Source organism: Oncorhynchus keta, chromosome 34 (assembly GCF_023373465.1).
Source record: "Oncorhynchus keta strain PuntledgeMale-10-30-2019 chromosome 34, Oket_V2, whole genome shotgun sequence".
Taxonomy (NCBI): domain Eukaryota; kingdom Metazoa; phylum Chordata; class Actinopteri; order Salmoniformes; family Salmonidae; genus Oncorhynchus; species Oncorhynchus keta.
In genome coordinates, this window is record NC_068454.1 from 65,446,536 (window position 1) to 65,468,231 (window position 21,696).

General features: G+C 41.1%; 2 protein-coding genes across 6 annotated transcripts; one reads left to right on the forward strand and one right to left on the reverse strand.

Moving 5' to 3' along the window:
* The first annotated feature begins 3,853 nt into the window (after positions 1-3,853).
* Positions 3,854-8,652, forward strand: LOC118367700 (nucleoside diphosphate-linked moiety X motif 17-like). 3 transcript variants are annotated; one of them, XM_035751304.2, is made up of 8 exons: positions 3,854-4,523; positions 6,130-6,243; positions 6,430-6,613; positions 6,708-6,733; positions 6,901-6,993; positions 7,187-7,285; positions 7,411-7,547; positions 7,739-8,652. In XM_035751304.2, exons 1-8 carry the CDS (start codon positions 4,449-4,451, stop codon positions 7,908-7,910), a joined length of 900 nt encoding a protein of 299 aa, XP_035607197.1. In that variant the 5' UTR covers positions 3,854-4,448; the 3' UTR covers positions 7,911-8,652. The 3 variants fall into 3 exon arrangements, with proteins under 3 accessions (XP_035607197.1, XP_035607199.1, XP_035607198.1); XM_035751306.2 differs by having other exon boundaries at positions 3,855-4,523; positions 6,152-6,243; XM_035751305.2 differs by lacking the exon at positions 3,854-4,523 and adding an exon at positions 5,145-6,021.
* A 4,777-nt stretch (positions 8,653-13,429) lies between these two features.
* Positions 13,430-20,301, reverse strand: LOC118367701 (uncharacterized). 3 transcript variants are annotated; one of them, XM_052494447.1, is made up of 8 exons: positions 20,124-20,301; positions 19,258-19,454; positions 17,939-18,006; positions 17,685-17,827; positions 16,469-17,535; positions 16,179-16,304; positions 14,671-14,737; positions 13,430-14,408 (listed from the first exon to the last, which is right to left on the reverse strand). In XM_052494447.1, the coding sequence occupies exons 1-7, from the start codon at positions 20,173-20,175 to the stop codon at positions 14,678-14,680; spliced, it is 1,713 nt and encodes a 570-aa protein (XP_052350407.1). In that variant the 5' UTR covers positions 20,176-20,301; the 3' UTR covers positions 13,430-14,408; positions 14,671-14,677. The 3 variants fall into 3 exon arrangements, with proteins under 3 accessions (XP_052350407.1, XP_052350406.1, XP_052350408.1); XM_052494446.1 differs by having other exon boundaries at positions 13,430-14,411; XM_052494448.1 differs by lacking the exon at positions 19,258-19,454 and having other exon boundaries at positions 13,430-14,411; positions 20,124-20,299.
* Between the last annotated feature and the right edge of the window lie 1,395 nt (positions 20,302-21,696).

Here is a 21,696-nt window from a genome sequence, read left to right on the forward strand (position 1 = left end):
CACAGTGTTGGCACTGCCATGAAACATTCAGACATGATGATAAAGGCTAAATCTCTGGCCTAGTGGCAAGAAAAAAAGGGAAAAAACGAATACCTTACTGTTCTGCTTGCCTTTCTTACACTAAACGACTTGCACTTGTGTTTTCTTACTGGCACTGATTCTGCTGAAAGTTGCTTTGTTGAGGAAAGTTTTACTTACAATGATTGCATCTTATTCATCCCTTACATTTGTGTGTATAAGGTAGTCGTTGTGAATTTGTTAGATTACTTGCTAGAGGTCCTTCGTTGTTCTCCATTGGGGTGGCAGGGTAGCCTAGTGGTTAAAGTGTTGGACTAGTTAACCGTAAGGTTGCAAGTTCAAATCCCTGAGCTGACAAGGTACAAATCTGTCTTTCTGCCCCTGAACAGGCAGTTAACCCACTGTTCCTAGGCTGTCATTGAAAGTAAGATTTTGTTCTTAACTGACTTGCCTAGTTAAATAAAGGTAAAAAAATATATATAAATATATATAAATAGCTAAATTGTCGGAACTTCAAACACAAGCATTTTGCTATACTCACATTAATATCTGCTAACCATATGTATGTGACCAATACGATTTGATTGTGATATGCGGTTGTCTTACCTTGCTAGCGCATTAAGTTAAATCCCTCTGGATTTCTACTAAGCTATATACAATTATTTTAAGAAGGTCATACCAAGGATCATTTAGCTATTTGATTTTGAATTTTAAGACCCCTTGAAGAATCCCCCCCAAAATTATTAGTATTTTTTTATTAAAAATTGTATTTGGCCCATACAAATGCATTGAATAACAAATTCACTACATGGAACAACAGATAGTCCCCCCCCCAAAAAACAATCTCAAGGAAGTTTGATCTGAACTGTCTGTTCTATATCTGAGAGCTATAACAAAGATCAGGAACATTTATTTGTATTATTATTTGTATTTATTTGTACATGTATTTAACTCTGTATTTTTGTCACTAACAGTGTCCATATATACTTCCATACATTTTTTAAACTGGTACTGGGGAACTTCAGACGAGTCTTGTGAGGCCTGTGGGTGTCCTAAAGCAAAATAACACTTTTAAACTGGTACTGGGGAACTTCAGACGAGTCTTGTGAGGCCTGTGGGTGTCCTAAAGCAAAATAACACTTTTAAACTGGTACTGGGGAACTTCAGACGAGTCTTGTGAGGCCTGTGGGTGTCCTAAAGCAAAATAACACTTTTAAACTGGTACTGGGGAACTTCAGACGAGTCTTGTGAGGCCTGTGGGTGTCCTAAAGCAAAATAACACTTTTAAACTGGTACTGGGGAACTTCAGATGAGTCTTGTGAGGCCTGTGGGTATCCTAAAGCAAAATAACACATACGTGTTTGTGAGTCTCACCTTTCCACAGAGGGGTCATATTAGTGTGTAGCCAAAACAGGTTGGATACTACAGACAGAAGTTGGCAGATCATTAGTAATATTATGAGGGTCATAGAGCAAAATGTCATCATGAGAGTCTCATCTTTCCATAGAGGGGTCTTTAAAAAATAATCGGACACTACATATGATTTTGTGAGAAGACTGATTTTCGGGATGTCTCATGGTCTGACAAACACTGCTCTAGCTCTGTCACTTTTCATTGCAGATGTGGAAGAGCGACATATGGTAGATTGAGAAACACTATGCTAAAATTGTGATGTTTACTTGTGTGAATGTATTATTATTATTTAACTAGGCAAGTCAGTTAAGAACAAATTCTTATTTACAATGACGGCCTACCCCAGCCAAACCCAGATGACGCTGGGCCAATTACAGCCCGATGTGATACAGCCTGGTTTCAAACCAGGGACTGGAGTGATGCCTCTTGCACTGAGATGCAGTGCCTTAGACTGCTGCACCACTCAGGAGCTGAACATAAATAAAATAAAATACATCTCATTCTTCCATACATTAGATATTACATATCTTACATTGTTGGTATCAGTAGATTTGAACAGTTTAGTTATGTTTTTCCAAATTGTTATTTTAGGCAAATGTATTTTACTGAAGCGCCTTCAAAATAATATTGGTCTTTAGCGCCACCTACTGGATTAATAATACATTGAAAGGGGCGGCACATGGGTGCAACCACAGTCATAGAGGAAAAGGTAAAGCTAAAGGTTTCACTCTTGCTAAAATCTGTCCAAAATAAGGCCAACGCATTTCTATTGGTTTATTTAAACATAAACTTGTCACCTGCCTTTGGGACAATGACTCCCATTTTTAGGGCGGAGACATTAGCATCTCCTCATTACATACAAATCTGTATATGGGGAGCTCAATGTCAGAAAGTTATGAGGTAGATAATGCTACCCCACCAGGGAAGTGTGATTAGTCCTTTGTTGTTCTCCATTATAATTGATTTTGTATTCTCTCAGGGGAGAACAGATATTGGGAGGTCTCCGTTTGCGGATGACAGGGCACTGTGGAAGAGAGGGAGAAATATTCCCCATTCCCCAAGTCAGGAGAGTTCAAGAAGTATCAGAGAAGTTGAACAGTGGTCCCACAGGTGGGGCTTCAAGTTCTCAGTTGAGAAAACACAGACTGGTTGGGGAGGAAATATGCCTGAATCTGTACAGGAGGAATCTAGAGTGGGTGAGAATGTTTAGGTTTCTGGGGGGAATGATTGAAACATTATATAAACATTATATTAAGATCATCACTGGACTATGGTAGTGTAGAATATGCATCAGCAGCTCAGACATCTTTTAAAAAAGCTAGATGTAAATCCAGGCTCAAGTATGCAGCCATACTCTTGGCTGCAGAGTGGGTGGAGGAAGTGAGGACAGGCAGGGTCGTCATCTGCTCTGACTCATGTGATGCACTGATGAGCTTTAATTCATTTGTGTCATGGAGCAGACAAGATGTATTGTATGAGATTTCGCAGTGCCTGTGTAGGGTGAGACAGATGGGGGTATTTGTGAGGTTCCTCTGGGTACCAGCTCCTGTGAGAGTAGAGGGGAATGAGGAAGTGGATGTTCTTGCCAAGCAAGCTCTCAGACATCATAAAACTTAAATGTAATGAAATTGTCTATCAGTAAAGCACAAGCCAATGGGTTAATAAGAAGTGGTCAAAAACAAATGGCAAGAGTTGTGGAATAGGGAGGGAAAGGGAAGACTCCTGTGTAAGATCCAGGAAAATGTGGGGGCAAGGAGGTCCTCAGGTCGAGAGAGATGGGAAGAAAGTGGAATCACAAGGCTCTGGGACACACAAAGCTCAACAGTACAAAACATCTGACTGGGTGTGATCACTGCCAGGAGAAGATGGAGACAGTGTAATACCTGTTATTTCAGTGCCAACACAATATAATTATATGCCATTTAGCAGATGCTTTTATCCAAAGCAACTTTCTCATTCGTGCATACATTTTACGTATGTGTGGTCCCGGGAATCGAAACCACTACCATGGTGTTACAAGCGCCATGCTCTACCAACTGAGCTACAATGGTATTGAACGGCCAAGCTTAAGTTAATAGCTGAGAAAATCTTCAGGGGATGTAGTATTTAATTATGTATTTTGTTTCCTTAAAGGAAAAAGGTTTCCTTAACTATCTTTCGGTATATGTTTCATTAGTATTTTTTTTTACATTGTCAGCATTCCTTCAAAATACAGAAATACAGCAGGTAGGATGCATTTTGCACCACATGATGCTGCCTTTTCCATCATATGATTCATAATGCATCATACCAGCTGTAGTTCTGCATTGTGAAAGTTATACTGTATATCTTGAAAACCTTATTGCTGACAATGCAACACATTTTGATATCAACAATGGACTAATGACAAAAATAACAAAAGATGGTTTTGGGGTGGAAATGTCAGGAGACGAGAATAGTGGGTAGGATTTAGAGTTTTTAGACCTGGTCCACACTCCAGTCCAGTTCGTGGCGGTAAAGCACATTAAAGTTAGTTGCCAACCGCCATATATAAACCGAAGAAGAAGAAGAAGAAGAGCATGTGATTCCAATGTAGCCAATGAATGTAGGTAGTTAGCTACGTGTACATTTGTGTTTATATTCCTTGGACATGACAGCCAGCCATAGAAGCTAAGATCAGTGGGCAGGAAACAATTTTATTGCATGAACTATCGACCTAGCTAACAAGGCAGGAGCCCACTAGATAGATTGATAGCTAGTTAGCAAAAAACAGCTTGGGAATTGATTATAATAATAACGGCTATCTATAGAGTTAGCTTGGTTGTCAATTGCGCTACTAGTGCTCATTTGAACAAATGTGAAATGTGGTAATATTAGCTAGCATTGCCATTCTTATTTTGCTATCAGAAATCTGATTTGTTATCGCTCGCAGGATTAGTTTACACATTGTTTTGTAAATTAGGCTAGCTATCGTTGCTAGCTATCTGTCACCTGCATTAAACTACTGTATCTATCAATAAGGAGAATAATTTACAACCATGGAAAAAGTCACGAAAATACTGGTTCATCTGTCGAAGAATAATGTCGCACCGCAATGTGCCCGTTTTGCACAGGTCAGTTGTGCATTTTTGCTTGTCACTTCAACAAGCCAAATGCCAGTGTCACTTGTCATTTTTGAAAACGAGGTGGGCGCTGTGGCAGTGTTTGGTTTTACTGTACTACCATTTTAAAGGGGTAGGTCACCCAAATTAAATGTAAGGTTAAAGAAAAAAATAATATTGTACATATACACTACGTGACCAAAAGTATGTGGACAACTTCATGTCGAACATCTATTTCCAAAATCATGGGCATTAATATAGTTTGTCCCCCCCTTTGCTGCAATAACAGCCTCCATTCTTCTATGAAGGCTTTTCACTAGTTGTTGAAACCTTACTGCGGAGCTTGCTTCCATTCAGCCTCGAGCATTAGTGAGGTCAGGCACTGATGTTGGGCGATAAGGCCTGGCTCGCAGTCGGTGTTCCAATTCATCCCAAAGGTGTTCAATGAGGTTTAGATCAGGGCTCTGCTGGCCAGTCAAATTCTTCCACACCGATCTCAACAAATGGACCTACCTTTCTGCACGGGGCCATTGTTATGATGAAACAGGAAAGGGCCTTCCCCAAACTGTTTCCACAGTTGAAAGCACAGAATCGCATGGAATGTCATTGTACGCTGTAGCGGTAAGATTTCCATTCACTGGAACTAAGGGGCCTAGCCCCAACCATTTAAAAACAGCCCCAGACCATTATTCCTCCTCCACCAAACTTTACAGTTGGCACTATGCTTTGGGGCAGGAAGCGTTCATCTGGCATCCGCCAAACCCAGATTCGTCTGTCGGACTGCCAGATGGTGAAGCGTGATTCATCACTCCAGAGAATGTTTTTCCAATGGTGGCAAGCTTTACACCACTCCAGCCGATGCATGGTGATTTTAGGTGTATGTGCGGCTGCTCGGCCATGGAAGCCCATTTCATGAAGCTCCTGGCGAACAGTTATTCTGACATCTGTCGTTGCTTCCAGAAGCAGTTTGGAGCTCGGTAGTGTTGTAACGTAGGACAGACGATTTTTACACACTACGTGCTTCAGCACTGGGCGGTTCCGTTCTGTGAGCTTGTGTGGCCTACCACTTTGCGTCTGAGCTGTAGTGTCTCCTACTTCACAATAACAGCAGTTATAGTTGACCGGGGCAGCTCTAGCAGTGCAGAAATTTGACGAACTGACTTGGAATGATGGCATCGTATGACGGTGCTATGTTGAAAGTCACTGAACTCTTCAGTAAGGCCATTCTACTGACAATGTTTCTCTATGGAGATTGCATGATTGTGTGCTTGATTTTATACACCTGTCAGCAACAGGTGCGGCTGAAATAGCTGAATCCACTCATTTGAAGGGGTGTACACATACCTTTGTATATATAGTGTATATTTCCTTAATTTATGGGCTAGAGATTGCCATCCATAATCAAGATTTATATATTGATAACCAAAAAAAACAATGGCTGAATGGACCCACAGCAGGCCCAGTATTTTCCCTTCCAAAATACATTGAAATCAAGTAATTTAGCTAGATGGTTAGCCGTTATTCTTGTAGTTGCCGATACTTCAAAGGTTATATGAGGTGAATTGTACAACAGTTAAACTTTTTTTATTTTTAAATGTACCACTTCATTTTCTGTTAGAGCATAACAGGTCATTTTACAGAGACTCTTGATGAGGTGGAGGTGAAGTGTTCTTTGGAGAACAATCGATTTACACTGTGTGAGTGCGAGAAGGGGAGAGGAATTCCGCTGAAGGTAATGACTCAATGAAACACATTCAATTTAATAAACTGATAGGTTTAATTGTTTTATCAGTTGTGGCCACATTTCCATACCTCAGACAGTTGTTTTGTGTATCCCATATAAATGATTGTTGGTTGACTGAAAAAAGTGTAATGGAAAATGTTTGAGTTTATTTGATTGATATTTGTTTTTTCTCAGAGGGCAACCTTTTGCCCCTTCAAGTATCTGTCTGTCGCAGAGGCAGCTGCAATCCCATTGGATGTTCAGAGCCGCGGAGTGGACGTGGGGGTTGCTATTCTTCTGCAGTCAGCCAATCAGAAGGTGTTGTTAACTCGACGGGCGTCCAGTCTCCGCATTTTCCCCAATGTGTGGGTTCCACCAGGTATGGCATCATTCTGCGGAAGTAACCTTTCAAAATGAAATGGCATTCCATAGGAAGACACTTTGTGTAACCCAATTAACTTTTTTTTTATCAGGTGGCCATGTGGAACTGGATGAGAGGGTAAAGTTTCTAGTTGCAATAGCTATTAAACAGTGGAAGATAAATGAGATTATTCCTCATAAGTGTATTTGCCTGGTTTCAACCCCCCTCATGGTCTCTGGTCAATTCCCTTTTAGCTCAATCAAGCTTTGTGTGTGTGTTTGCCTCATATCTCTCTTGTTTGTCAGCTCCTGGATGCTGGGCTGAGGGAGCTGAGGGAGGAGACAGGACTGAAGCTGGACCCTGGAGACGTCTCAGCTCAGCTGCTGGGGCTCTGGGAGGTGGGAAATCACTGCCACTACACATCACATTTCTTGGCCCAGGGAATAGTTTTGTAAATAATAATCATTAGATGTAAATATATTAGAAAAGACCTACTGGCCACAATTCCACAGACATTTGATCAATTCTGATTTGTCTGACAGTCCTGTTTGCTCATGTTGGCTCAAATGTTTGTTCTGTTTCTCTTCACAGTCAGTTTTCCCGCCCATGCTGAGCAGAGGGATGCCACAGAGGCACCATGTGGTCACCTACATGCTCCTAAACACCTCCCTCACACACCAGCAGCTTCAGGTGTCTGTCTGTCTTTCTGCCTGACTGTCCTGTTGGTCTCTATCTGTCTGGTGTTATCATTAAAGGCACATAAAGCCAAATCAAAGAGAATGCCTCTGACTCACTAAAGACCATCTTTATTCTAGGCCTCTCTGCGCCCCGAGCCCGCTGAGGTCAGTGGCTGTCTGTGGGTGGACGCCTCGCTGGTCAAGGCCATCGTATCCTCTGTGGACGGAGAGGAGGGTTCTGTGACACCGCTGGAGGGCGTGGCTCCAACCATAAGGTACATCACATCCACAAAGTAATGTACTCAAAACATAAACAGACATAAAAATATATATATTATATACTGTACCATTGACAAGTATTTGTGAAAAAAAGTTTTACTGGGCTAATTTTCTTCTGACATGAATTATTTCATTGGTTTCCTCTTAACAATGTTACCATTTTGTTTCTGTGGCGTTGGTTCTCCAGTGTATCGGAGGTCTCTCCGGAAGGTGTGCTCAGTGAGTCAGATTTGCCATTGTCTGTTTTGTGTAACCGGGCCCCGAATAGCGGAGAGGATGTGGAGCGGGTTAGCACTGGTACCAAATACGCCCTGGAGCTCTGGCTTAAGAACCTGGAGGGACAGGGGACCCGATGTTAACTGTCTTCCCTAAACCTGGATGTCTAGCCCTGTGATGAAGTGACTTCCTGGAGGATGACATCACTTCAAGGAGTTTGCCTTAACCGGTGAAGGTCACCTAAAGTGAACTATCATCTTTCAAAAAAATCTTGTACGTATTAACCAATAATGAACTTTGGGTGAACTATCCCTTTAATATCAGCAGCAACACCTACAAGTCTTATATGGCTGTTTGAGGGCTTTGCATGAGCTATCAATTGTGTTGTGTGTAAGAACAGTTTTTATTGCAAGGGTGTTGTTAGTGATGAAATGTTATGAACAAAGTGGATTTATACTGCAGATGCTTTTATGATCATTATATTCCATTTGCGCCTTCAAGCCACAAGATGGCAATGCATAGCCTACACAGTGATTTCACATTTGGAGACTAGTGTGAAACATCAGAATTCTTATTTAAGTTTACATAATTATCTAGACTTGTAAATAAGAATGTGTTCTTATTAACTGACTCGCCTGGTTAAATAAAAATGGATACAAATATTTTATTTTTCTAACTGAAATTATTTTCCTCAACCAGCATATTTACTATTATTATTATTATTTTATTTTTTACTATACTCAGACAGAAGTTAGGTCTCAAGTTAGTTAGGTTAGGTCTTCATTGTGAATATTGTGTTGTACTTTCAACTGAAGATAGTAAATATTGGATGTTTGCAGTGATTTAATAATTCACATTTAAAGACTACATTTTTATATGCCATGAGTGGAAGGTGTGTGTGTCTTTGTGTCATATAACGAAACCTCTTGTCTCACCAACACCCAGATTCATATACTGTACATCATGGCAACCTCACCCATGGATAAGCTACTGGGAAATATCCTTACTTTGTTATTTGGCTGCATTTAGACAGACGATTATTGGAGGACTAAAAAACCGATATAGATTAATCGGCCGATTGTTTTTAAAATGTATTTGTAATAATGACAATTACAACAATACTGAATAAACACTTATTTTAACTTAATATAATAAATCAATAAAATCAATTTAGCCTCAAATAAATAATGAAACATGTTCAATTTGTTTTAAATAATGCAAAAACAAAGTGTTGGAGAAGAAAGTAAAAGTGCAATGTGTGCCATGTAAGAAAGCTAACGTTTAAGTTCCTTGCTCAGAATATGAGAACATATGAAAGCTGGTGGTTCCTTTTAACACGAGTCTTCAATATTCCCAGGAAAGAAGTTTTAGGTTGTAGTTATTATATGAATTATAGGACTATTTCTCTCTATACGATTTGTATTTCATATACCTTTGACTGTTGGATGTTCTTATAGGCACTTTAGTATTGCCAGTGTAACAGTATAGCTTCCATCCCTCTCCTCGCCGCTACCTGGGCTTGAACCAGGAACACATCGACAACAGCCACTCTCGAAGCAGCGTTACCCATGCAGAGCAAGGGGAATAACTACTCCAAGTCTCAGAGCCAGTGAAGTTTGAAACACTATTAGCGCGCACCCTGCGAATTAGCTAGCCATTTCACATCGGTTACACCAGCCTAATCCCGGGAGTTGATAGACTTGAAGCATTGCGAAGAGCTACTGGCAAGACGCACGAAAGTGCTGTTTGAATGAATGCTCACGAACCTGCTGGTGCCTGCCATCGCTCAGTCAGACTGCTCTATCAAATCATAGACTTAATTATAACATAACACACAGAAATACGAGCCTTCGGTCATTAATATGGTCGAATCTGGAAACTATAATTTTGAAAAAACAACGTTTATTATTTTTTTTGCGAATGCGCACTGCATCGATTATATCGTTGCGCAGGACACGCTAGATAAACTAGTAATATCATCAACCATGTGTAGTTAACTAGTGATTATGATTGATTGATTGTTTTTTTTATAAGATAAGTTTAATGCTAGCTAGCAACTTACCTTGGCTTCTTACTGCATTCGCATAACAGGCAGGCTCCTCGTGAGGCAGGTAGTTAAGAGCATTGGACTAGTTAACCGTAAAGTTGCAAGATTGAATCCCTGAGCTGACAAGGTAAAAATCTATCGTTCAGCCCCTGAACAAGGCAGTTAACTCACCGTTTCTAGGCCGTCATTGAAAATAAGAATGTGTTCTTAATTAACTGACTTGCCTCGTTAAATAAAGTTGTAAAATTTTTTTTTATTAGTGTCCAAAAAGAGCGATTTCCGATTGTACTTGAAATCGGCCCAAATTAATCGGCCATTCCATTAATCGGTTGACCTCTAGAAAAAAATCATCAAGATTGGGCTGTCTTTGTAAAGCAGCCTTTGTGTGTCAGCTGTTTATGTAGGATTTAACACCTACTGTTACATTGTTGCAATCTCATGGTTGATCTGAAGCAATGCGTGACATTTGAATGCAAATCGGCCAATTTCAAAGGGGGGTGTAATAATGAAATTTAAAACTGTTTTAAAATGGTTTCTACAGTAACTAATGAACTAAATTTGTGTGTTACTTTAGGGACACAATTCACATCAACAAGTCAAAATCCACAGTAAAAAGATTGCAAGTGTTGGATTTCTCTAATTCATTATAAGTCATTACATTTTAATGTCACTAGGAATAACATTCAGGTGGAAAGAGTTGGAGAATAATCTTCATCAGATCCTGAACTATCCAATTTTCCCCGAACTGTCCTGGCTTTTACCATGCAGAGGTAATCGGACCTGCTGTTAGTATTAGGAGCACCACACCCTCTGTGCCAATATCAGTGGGCAAATATGTGGCAGGGCATTCAAGGTATAATCAGGTCTTGATGCCACATTTCCTTGCCAGCATATTGTCTGTATTGGTCATGTCATATTACTGTATAGGTTATATTTTCTAGATTTGTCTTATCATCATAGTGTGTCACTTGTCTGATTTGTTTGTAAGTTACATGAGAGTGACTCTAGGACTTATTCATTACCACTAAGGCATTTGTGTCTGCATACCTTCATATGTGGATTTTACCTTTTGCCATAGACAATTGAAAGACCAAATGCAAAGGCATTGACTTATCCTCTTGATGGTATTAAACTCAGCAAAAAAAGAAACGTCCCTTTTTCAGGACCCTGTCTTTCAAAGATAATTTGAATTGAGATAACTTCACAGATCTTCATTGTAAAGGGTTTAAACACTGTTTCCCATGCTTGTTCAATGAAACATAAACCATTAATGAACATGCACCGGTGGAACGGTCATTAAGAAACTAACAGCTTACAGACGGTAGGCAATTAAGGTCAGTTATAAAAATGTAGGACACTAAAGAGGCCTTTCTACTGACTCTGAAAAACACCAAAAGAAAGATTCCCAGGGTCCCTGCTTATCTGCGTGAACGTACCTTAGGCATGCTACAAGGAGGCATGAGGACTGCAGATGTGGCCAGGGCAATAAATTGCAATGTCCGTACTGTGAGACGCCTAAGACAGCGCGAACAGCTGATCGTCCTCGCAGTGGCAGACCACGTGTAACACCTGCACAGGATTGGTACATCCGAACATCACACTTGCGGAACAGGTACAGGATGGCAACAACATCTGCCCGAGTTACACCAGGAACACACAATCCCTCCATCAGTGCTCAGACTGTCCGCAATAGCCTGAGAGAGGCTGGACTGAGGGCTTGTAGGCCTGTTGTAAGGCAGGTCCTCACCAGACATCACCGGCAACAACGTCGCCTTTGGGCACACACCCACCATCGCTGGACCAGACAGGACTGGCAAAAAGTGCTCTTCACTGACGAGTCGATGTTTTGTCTCACCAGAGGTGAAAGTCGGATTCGTGTTTATCATCGAGACCTGTACTCTGGAGCGGGATCGATTTGGAGTTGAAGGGTCTGTCATGGTCTGGGGTGGTGTGTCATAGCATCATCGGACTGAGCTTGTTGTTATTGCAGGCAATCTCAACGTCGTGCGTTACAAGGAAGACATCCTCCTTCCTCATGTGGTACCCTTCCTGCAGGTTCATCCTGACATGACCCTCCAGCATGACAATGCCACCAGCCATACTGCTCGTTCTGTGCGTGATTTTCTGCAAGACAGGAATGTCGGTGTTCTGCCATGGCCAGCAAAGAGCCCCGATCTCAATCCCATTGAGCATGTCTGGGACCTGTTGGATCGGAGGGTGAGGGCTAGAGCCAATCCCCCCCAGAAATGTCCAGGAACTTGCAGGTGCCTTGGTAGAAGAGTGGGTAACATCTCACAACAAGAACTGGCAAATCTGGTCAGTCCATGAGGATGATATACACTGCAGTACTTAATGCAGCTGGTGGCAACACCAGATACTGACTGTTACTTTTGATTTTGACCCCCCCTTTGTTCAGGGACACATTATTCCATTTCTGTTAGTCACATGTCTGTGGAACATGTTCAGTTTATGTCTCAGTTGTTGAATCTTGTTATGTCCATACAAATATTTACACATGTTAAGTTTGCTGAAAATAAACGCAGTTGACAGTGAGAGGACGTTTCTTTTTTTGCTGAGTTTATTTGAACAGGTTGACTCTGTTGGGTAAAGAAGCCTTGCATGGGTGTATGGTTCTATTAGTATGTACATCTACATGCTTGAATAATGTTTGGTTACACTGTTAGCAAATGACTTAAGATTGCATTCTGACTTCGCCCTTTTGGTTGATAGATTTTTAAGCCCAGCCAAGCGATAAATCATATTGTTAATCAAACAATGACCTCAGTGTGTCAGAAACAATAAGAACTGATCTTATTTGTTTTGGTTGAAAGTTTCTCCCTGATTGATTATCTTCCTGCTGAACAGTATTAGTAACATCAACCACTGTGATGTTTTCCTGGGAAAATACACAATGTAACTGCAGAAAGACATATCTAATACAGACTACAAAGGTAGGGGATATGGAGAGGAATGGACATATACATCACATGCATTTTGGATAAGAATGCGATTTGTACTGCACACCTTGACAAATGTAAGCGTTCAATTCTCAATGTCACTTGGTAGCTGGTTATCATGAATGTTGTGTCTGTTTCCAGGACATCCATATGTCAAATATTTATGTTAAACCTTGCCCAAATAGCAGAAAAAGGTGTTGCCTTTTTAATACACACCGACTTGCATATAATGGACAACGTTTGAGTAATTCATAATTTTATGGAGTCGGACTCATTTCGTAATTTAATACAATACCTTATTCATTATCACACCGCCACACCCAGCCTAACTGTAACGGACGTTATCTTGATAGCTATTTACTTGTTCTTTTCACACAAAGAATAAAAGAAAGAAAAGCCAGGGGATGAGGGCAGGCTTAGATACAAACAGAGGCATGTCTGTTCTGCCTTAGCTTTCAGTTCTCCTGATGAACAGAATCATCCAACTATTTTAGAAACCATGAACGCATCCAAACTTCTTCAGCCCATAAAAATCTAACTGACACTTTATTATTTACAAGTATTTAATCTAAAAATGATATAGATGTATTTTTATGCAAAGTTTAAAGCGTCAATGCATGATCACTTCAAATGTTTACAGATAGTTGCATCTCACAGATTTGATTAATAATGGTGGATTTATTTAATCAGATTGTCAAATATACATAACATTGGTGTTTAACTCACTGGGTTGTGTTTGTGGAATAGTTAACTGTTTGGCATGCTAGCATCCTATCTCAAAACATGTCTTATCCAGCATTAGGGAATTAGAGCTGGATCTCTCAGCCCAAGTCAAAAGGTTCGATTTATAGTCTTTGAAAACAATTAACTTCTTGTTAACTGTACCTGATTGGGTATTGCACCCCTACTCATTCTTCTTACATGTTAATTGCAGGATACATATGTTGATCCCATTTACTGATCTAGGATCAGCTTTCTTTTTTTTATACCAAGGTTAAGCTTGCCTTCAGTAAAGACTGAAAATACAACTCAAATGATTGCCACAAATGAAGCCAAAATGGCCAGCCTGACCTCAGAGCCATTCAAAACATACTTTACGTATTTCTGAGCACGTCAAGACACATGATACCTTTTAATGGCCTAGTTACTTTAGACAGAAACTAAAGTAGGGAGGTTGGTCAGGGAGGAGTAACATATACTAAATGGAGTGTCTCGGATTTACGTACAGAATAATAGAATGGAATGGTAACAACTACATGGAAACCAGGTGTTTGATGTGTTTGATACCATTACATTGACTCCATTCCAGCTATTATTATGAGCCGTCCTCCTCTCAGCAGCCTCCACTGGTAAAAGCATTAGGAATAAAATAACATTAGGACATCTGCATTGCTTGCTGCTTGGGGTTTTAGGCTGGGTTTCTGTATAGCACTTTGTGACATCGGCTGATGTAAAAAGGGCTTTATAAATGTGATTTGAATAAATACAGGTTGAAATTACAATCAGTGAGCCAATGCCATGATCTTCATTCAGATTCTTCAGAGATAATTGAACCATTTGTACAGAATTGTCATTGCTCCCATGCATATTACTTCATAAGGCCATTTCAGATGGTCTTCTTACCCAATTGACTGGAGCTTCTGGAGGAAAGAGAAGTAGGGAAGGGACAACAACAAAAAATGTATTGTAAAAACAGTAAATTACTTGAATTAAATATATACAGTATCTTCAGTATGTTGACACGTCTCTACACACCTATATCTACAATAACCAGTAGTCTACCTATTCAAACCAGATTGTCTCCTGGAATTGAAAACATGAAACTACACTTCCTCTGTTGTCTACCTGACAGTACCACTGAAGTACATTAGCATACAGAAAGTGTGTCACCTACTGTACCTGTGAGTCAGTACTCGTTCACCACATACATCCCTGTTTGGTTTTTCGATGGTTCTCCCATTTCGTCCTGTATCAGAGAAAGTATCAGCTCATCAAAGGTGTAAAACAGTCTGTGAAGATGATACTGCACACAATATCATTTATCAGGCAAAACTGAATTTTGCAGTCTGTTTTTGACCTGTTGTATAGAACTGTAATGTTAGCTTATCTTGCAGACGTTAGTCTGTTTTAAAGCCTTAGTTAACTAAGCCTGAAAGACATCCACTCTGCTTAATTGCAACTATAAATCAAACCGGTGATTCATCAATTAAAGGGGCTTTGGAAGGAGAAGGTTATGTAAAGAGAACAGAGTGGTTGTGGATTACAATGTGTCTGTCTACTGCTCTGTTGCCATAGAGACAGGTGACAGAGGGGGCACTCTTCTCATTATATGATAGTCAGTCTCGGAGCAAATGTTGGCAGACTAGTGTGGAACGACTATGCTCAATAAATTGATCAAGGAGAGTTGGAGTCTGTGAACAAATAGTCCTCCAATGTCTTCCACTGTCCCCTTTCCAAAACAACATAACAAACATGTTCAAACCACTGCTAGCAGCAACACAGAATTTTAAAACATATCTACGTAAATGTAGCACAATTATATGGAGTGCATAAACACAAACACACAACAATATCCGTATACAGTAGATTGAATATAAGCAATATACAGTGTAAGCTAACTCAAGCTGTACATTTCCAAAACTAAACAAATATCTATGACTACATATCAACACTCGAAAAAACCTGAGTAGATTCCCTCCTCACTTCCGTACCTCTCAGGTGTGCAATGCAGTGTGACGAATATGCAAGTCTCATTAGTACAGTCAATGGTCTCTTTGTTTGGTGTTAAGGGAGAGATCTCTCTCTCTCTCTGACGTTGGTAGATTCCATGGCATTTGTATTTAGCATCCCTTTCATAGCTCAATCGAAAAGATATATTTTTGATGTCCAGATTAAACACAGCCTTTTTTCAGTCAAATCATGTTGTTGCCAGTCATTCATAGTGACATTGATGAGTAACATGCCCCATACAGGAAGGTCCTTGGATGATAACTCTGGTATCATCCCTCATACGTACCCAAGGCAGTATTAAAGCTATAAACTCACAGCTCACAGATGATTGCTTTAAATTGGTTGTCTGGTCTACCAAGAACATCTGCTTATGTGGGGGTTTGATTTCGGAGATAAGCAACTTAGTGCATCAATGAAAATAGGTGGCTTGGGGGGAGGAGTATGGCTTGGGACCCCTCTCTGGAAGCTGCAGGGGTAGTTCGGCTGAGAGGGTAGAGGGGAAGGCTAGTGTTTCCCACGCCTCAGGTTTCCCTGGTCAAAGCCGGAACGGCACAAAGAGACGTCTATCTAACACTGAGGCAGAGCGGCCAGTCTTAGTAACCATAGCCAACCTGCTGAATACAGAATCTGAGCCTGTGTGTGTCTATCTGGCCTCTCTGCCAAGACATAGGACTTACATTAGGCTTGCCGTTGGGCACGTTGAAGCGGCTGTGTGTGGAGTACATTTGGATGTCTGCCCCGTGGTTGATCTGGGTATATGGGCTGAAGCTTCCATATCTCTGCCTACAGCACAACCACACTAGCTAAAGGTCAAGAAAAGACAAGAATCATAGTAAAATGGCCTTCTTAGCATGACATACTGTAACTGTTAAAGCAGGGTTGTGGCTGTTTCTGAGAAAATGGAGGTCTACAATGCATTCCGGGAGAAATAGTGTACATCTGTGTGTCTGTTTGTTTTTGTACTCACCAGCAGTATTAGGAGAATAAGGAGGATTAACAAGATAAGGGCAGCCAGTACCAATAGAGCGATCCCCCATCCTGGGACTCCCTCTCCGCCCCCAGCAACTACAGCTGCTGCATGCTCTGTGGTCTTATGGGTCGCCTCCGTATTCTCTGTGTTCTTATGACTGGTCGTTTGGCCTGTGGCAGCCTGATGCCTGCTTGTTGCTCTCTCAGTAGGGGCAACTGGGGGGTTAGATTGACCCGAGGTAGTTGTTGATAGAAAGGTTTTGTGAAAGACAGTCGTGCTAATGGTCTGGGGAGGATTTTTAGGGGTAATAGGGTTAGTTGTGTTGCTAATTGTATTGTTATGGTCTCCAGGAGCAGGGTTGGTTATGTTGCTAATTGTATTGTTATGGTCTCCAGGAATAGGGCTGGTTATGTTGCTAATTGTAATGTTATGGTCTTCAGGACTAGGGGTGGTTATGTTGCTAATTGTAATGTTATGGTCTTCAGGACTAGGGGTGGTTATGTTGCTAATTGTAATGTTATGGTCTTCAGGACTAGGGGTGGTTATGTTGCTAATTGTACTGTTATGGTCTTCAGGACTAGGGCTGGTTATGTTGCTTATTGTAATGTTATGGTCTTCAGGACTAGGGGTGGTTATGTTGCTAATTGTACTGTTATGGTCTTCAGGACTAGGGGTGGTTATGTTGCTAATTGTACTGTTATGGTCTTCAGGACTAGGGCTGGTTATGTTGCTAATTGTACTGTTATGGTCTTCAGGACTAGGGGTGGTTATGTTGCTAATTGTACTGTTATGGTCTTCAGGACTAGGGGTGGTAATGCTGCTAATTGTTCTGTTATGGTCTTCAGGAATATGAGTGGTTATGCTGCTAAATGTATTCTTTTTGTCAGGACTAGTGGTGATGGTTGTGAGGGTCTGACTACTTGTGATGTTGTCAGATGAAGTATTTGCTGTAGATGTAGTTACATCCCCGTCCCTTCCTGAACGGCTAGCCATACTAACTAAGGCAGCTACGGTTGCTGTGGTACGTGCTACAAGAGGTAGTGTGGCTTTTATTGGATGTTGACCTAGGGAATAAAGAACATTTTTGTGATTCCGGCTTTATTTGAATTAATAGCAGTTTCTTAAGCTATTTACAACACAGTTTAAATTTTTTTTTTACAAATGAATCAGGCTGCTACAAAGCAGAAGTAGAGAAGGTTGCCATCTTCTTTACCTTCAGTATAGGCGCGGTCCAGGTCAAGGGTTTTGGATTTATTTGATTGGATATGTGTGTAAAATAGACTTTTAACCAAAGTTGGAGTGATCATGAATGTAGTCCCAAACATTACTGTCGAGTTTGCAATGACGGATCCATTACTGCAAGAGTGAGACCAGTAGTCAAAAATAATTATAACGTATAATTGTCAATGTCCTTAAGAATGCTATTTTTTTCAATGGCAGAATTTTAAATTCAACATTAGAGCTCACCTGAAGATTATATCAAATACACCCATATATTTGTCAGACGCTGGCAAAGGGCTGTGGATGTCATCCACCTGAAAAAGAAAGACACAGCATTCAGAGGAGCACTTTAATATTATCCTACAGGCCTACAAGGCATGTCTTCACAGCTTTACTGGTTTGAATATTGAGGAACAGGTTGTAAGGGAGGTGTCTATAGTATCCTTGTCTATGGTGTAGTGGAGTGGATCAACTGGAGTGTGAGCTAGTAGTGATGGCTCATTTTAGGCGGTGGCCCGTTCCTGTAGGTTCATGCTCTACAACATCCGCAGAGTACGACCCTGCCTCACACAGGAAGCGGCGCAGGTCCTAATCCAGGCACTTGTCATCTCCCGTCTGGATTACTGCAACTCGCTGTTGGCTGGGCTCCCTGCCTGTGCCATTAAACCCCTACAACTCATCCAGAACGCCGCAGCCCGTCTGGTGTTCAACCTTCCCAAGTTCTCTCACGTCACCCCGCTCCTCCGCTCTCTCCACTGGCTTCCAGTTGAAGCTCGCATCCGCTACAAGACCATGGTGCTCGGCTACGGAGCTGTGAGGGGAACGGCACCTCAGTACCTCCAGGCTTTGATCAGGTCCTACACCCAAACAAGGGCACTGCGTTCATCCACCTCTGGCCTGCTCGCCTCCCTACCACTGAGGAAGTACAGTTCCCGCTCAGCCCAGTCAAAACTGTTCGCTGCTCTGGCCCCCAATGGTGGAACAAACTCCCTCACGACGCCAGGACAGCGGAGTCAATCACCACCTTCCGGAGACACCTGAAACCCCACCTCTTTAAGGAATACCTAGGATAGGATAAAGTAATCCTTCTCACCCCCCCCCTTAAAATATTTAGATGCACTATTGTAAAGTGGCTGTTCCACTGGATGTCATAAGGTGAATGCACCAATTTGTAAGTCGCTCTGGATAAGAGCGTCTGCTAAATGACTTAAATGTAATGTAAATTTTGTTGTTGACTGCTAAAATAGTGCTCACTGCTAGGTGTTGGAGAGCTGATGATGTTGGTGACAAAGAAAAGAGTGAATAGAATAGCCTTGGGAACATCTAACTCTGGCAATTTGACTGGTAAACTCATGGGTACACTCACAATGGTTGCTTGGTATAAATGCAATAAAGACATCAATGGAACTTTTGGCCAAAACAATGGAAATGCCATGGAGCATTTCCATTTTCTTGGAAAGCATGAAGTATCTCCAGGATAAAGAGTTATTTTGTGGGTATAGACTGAGTGATGAGTTGAAGCTCTATGGACTGACTTGAGCAGTAAAAAACACACAGACTCTTACCATCTGTTCCACCTGTTTCCTCAGCTGTTTGTACTGCTTAGAGCTTTGATTATTGAGTGACTCAGTGTAAACCCGGTTGGTGATTCTGACGCATATGTAGTAGGCGGACAGCGTAGCTGGGGTGGTCTCGTCATTGCTGCTGGGTGTTGCCCTCCGTAAATGGGAAACAGGCACAGCATCCTCAAAGAAAAGGAGTGCTGTACGGGTGAATGGAAAACAAGCCGAAATTCTGAAATTAGCATAAATACTGTTACACAGCCATCTAATAAATTACTGCCATTACCCTTAGAGACTGACTGATTGAAGTGCCAATTACAGCCAATAAAGGATGCCTTGTACCGTGGAAATTATTATCTGTAAACAGACACTTTGAGTTGAAAGGGTGGGGGTCACCATCTGTGACCTCAATCAATGCAATAATGCATTATTTAGACTAATTTAATCCAAAACAAAGTTTGCAAATGTGTCTTCTCAGCGAGGGAAATAAGTTTTTCACCGACAGAATTTTGCTCTGCCCGGAGTACCCCTGAAGTACCCCCTCATGTGCATTTTACCAGTAGGCCTATGGTCTCACGAGTCTTCTCAAGTACCCTCTGTGGATAGGCCGATTACCTCTAGGGGTCCTAGTACCCCTGGTTGGGAATCACTGCCCTACAACAGAAGTCTCTAAAGAAATGTATTGTGTAAATGTGTTATAGTCTACATATTTTAGTAAAATCAATAAATGAAGATGCATGGAAGAGTAGATAGATAGATAGATAGATAGATAGATAGATAGATAGATAGATAGATAGATAGATAGATAGATAGATAGATAGATAGATAGATAGATAGATAGATAGATAGATAGATGTTTTCTGTCATACCTGAAACAGCCAAAGTAAGAATAATCCCAAATTTGATTGGTCTTTTCTCCATGATGTATCAAACTGGTAGACTGACGTTTTTTTTAAAATAAAAGACAAATATACACAGTGGACGTTGGGAATTAGCCGGCTTGCTTACTTGATGAGAAACGTTTCATGTCTGAAAGAAACGGTTATTGTATCATCCAGATAAGTGTGCAGGTAGGACAGGTATATGGCGCGGGGCGGACCCTAGAGTGTGCGCGCTGGAAGAGAACGCAAATATAGACATTCGTGGTGTATGACGCCACCGCGTGGCCAGAAGGATTTGTTGTCGGACTAATCAGTTTCACCTTGATGCTGTAAACCTTTGAGAAAAGCAAGGCACAAAAAGGCACGAGGCAAAATCAAGAGCCTCGTTTGAATATTTTGAATATTGAGGTACAGGTTCACTGCAAAATGACTGCAGTAAAAAAAAAGTTATTTTGGAGTAGTCATTCTAACTGCAGTTACGCTGCAGTGTACTGCAGTTATCCTGTAGTCTGACTCCAATATTTTTTCGTACGGAAGATTGTGCACATCATTCACAACTTCCCTTATCCGTATGTGGGACCTTGTCTTCTACTCGGAAAACTGATGACTTTGCGGTATCTGAATTAAGGACATGCAGTGATTAGCCTACTTACTATTTTATTTGACCAGAAACACAAGCAATAATTCATTTGAAGCAACTACGCAAAGTAAACTAGCTAGTTAAGCTTTCCAACAAGTGCACCATTGTTACCTGCAATAATGATAGTTACCTGAATCTTACCTGCAATAATGATAGTTTTTCTCTCTGATAACAGTAATCAAAGTGACACATCTCTCTTTCTCCCTATTCTCAATCCCACTCCACTCCCCAAACTCACTCTCTCTCTCTCGTTTGCGCGCAAACTCTCATATTAGACAGGACAGATATAAAGATCAAGGAACAATATGTGACGTAGTTGTAGACATGTAGGCTACAGTTTGTTGTACTGTAGATGTCAGGGAATCGCAAAATTGAGGACAGGGAGGTGAATTATAATACAAACACTGCCAAATGGATTAACCTTCTTTGTACTTCTTGGCACATTCGCCACCACGTTGTTCTGACACCCTATTTCACAACAACATTGATGTAAAAAGTGTAATGCAGCATTCAATTCTGAGGCTTTGAAAGTAAACCTGAATTGTTAAACAGAAATATGGGGTAATATATTACACGTGTTTTCACTTGTGTGAAGGAATTTCCATTGATTTAAAAAAAGATAAGTGTGTGTGTTTTTATGATACTCCAGGCTGTAGAACAGTGACATTGTTCATGCATCACTTTGAAGCACATTTTAAGCCATGTGATGACTTGGGTCAGTGCTGCTCTCTTCTGCAATGATGGAGGAGTGGTGTGAGTTTGGTGACCTATTCCAGTACATAGATATTCCGCACTCTTTGGCCTTCTCGGCAGGTTGGCACTTGATATGTGTGCTACAACTCCACCATTATTACTGAGTGACAACACCTCAGCCTAAAGATGTGTTCAAGTTGGATGCAGGTGACATTTCTCCTTGCACAC

Bases quoted from the DNA above. Each gene is read 5' to 3' on its own strand.
- LOC118367700 (XM_035751304.2), top strand. From the start codon at position 4,449: ATGGAAAAAGTCACGAAAATACTGGTTCATCTGTCGAAGAATAATGTC. The intron at 6,614-6,707 runs GTATGGCATCAT...TTTTTTTATCAG, and splicing joins CAATGTGTGGGTTCCACCAG to GTGGCCATGTGGAACTGGAT. The intron at 6,734-6,900 runs GTAAAGTTTCTA...CTTGTTTGTCAG, and splicing joins ATGTGGAACTGGATGAGAGG to CTCCTGGATGCTGGGCTGAG.
- LOC118367701 (XM_052494447.1), bottom strand. From the start codon at position 20,175: ATGGAGAAAAGACCAATCAAATTTGGGATTATTCTTACTTTGGCTGTT. The intron at 18,007-19,257 runs GTAAGAGTCTGT...TTTCTTTTTCAG, and splicing joins GGAAACAGGTGGAACAGATG to GTGGATGACATCCACAGCCC. The intron at 16,305-16,468 runs GTGAGTACAAAA...CTTGACCTTTAG, and splicing joins TTATTCTCCTAATACTGCTG to CTAGTGTGGTTGTGCTGTAG.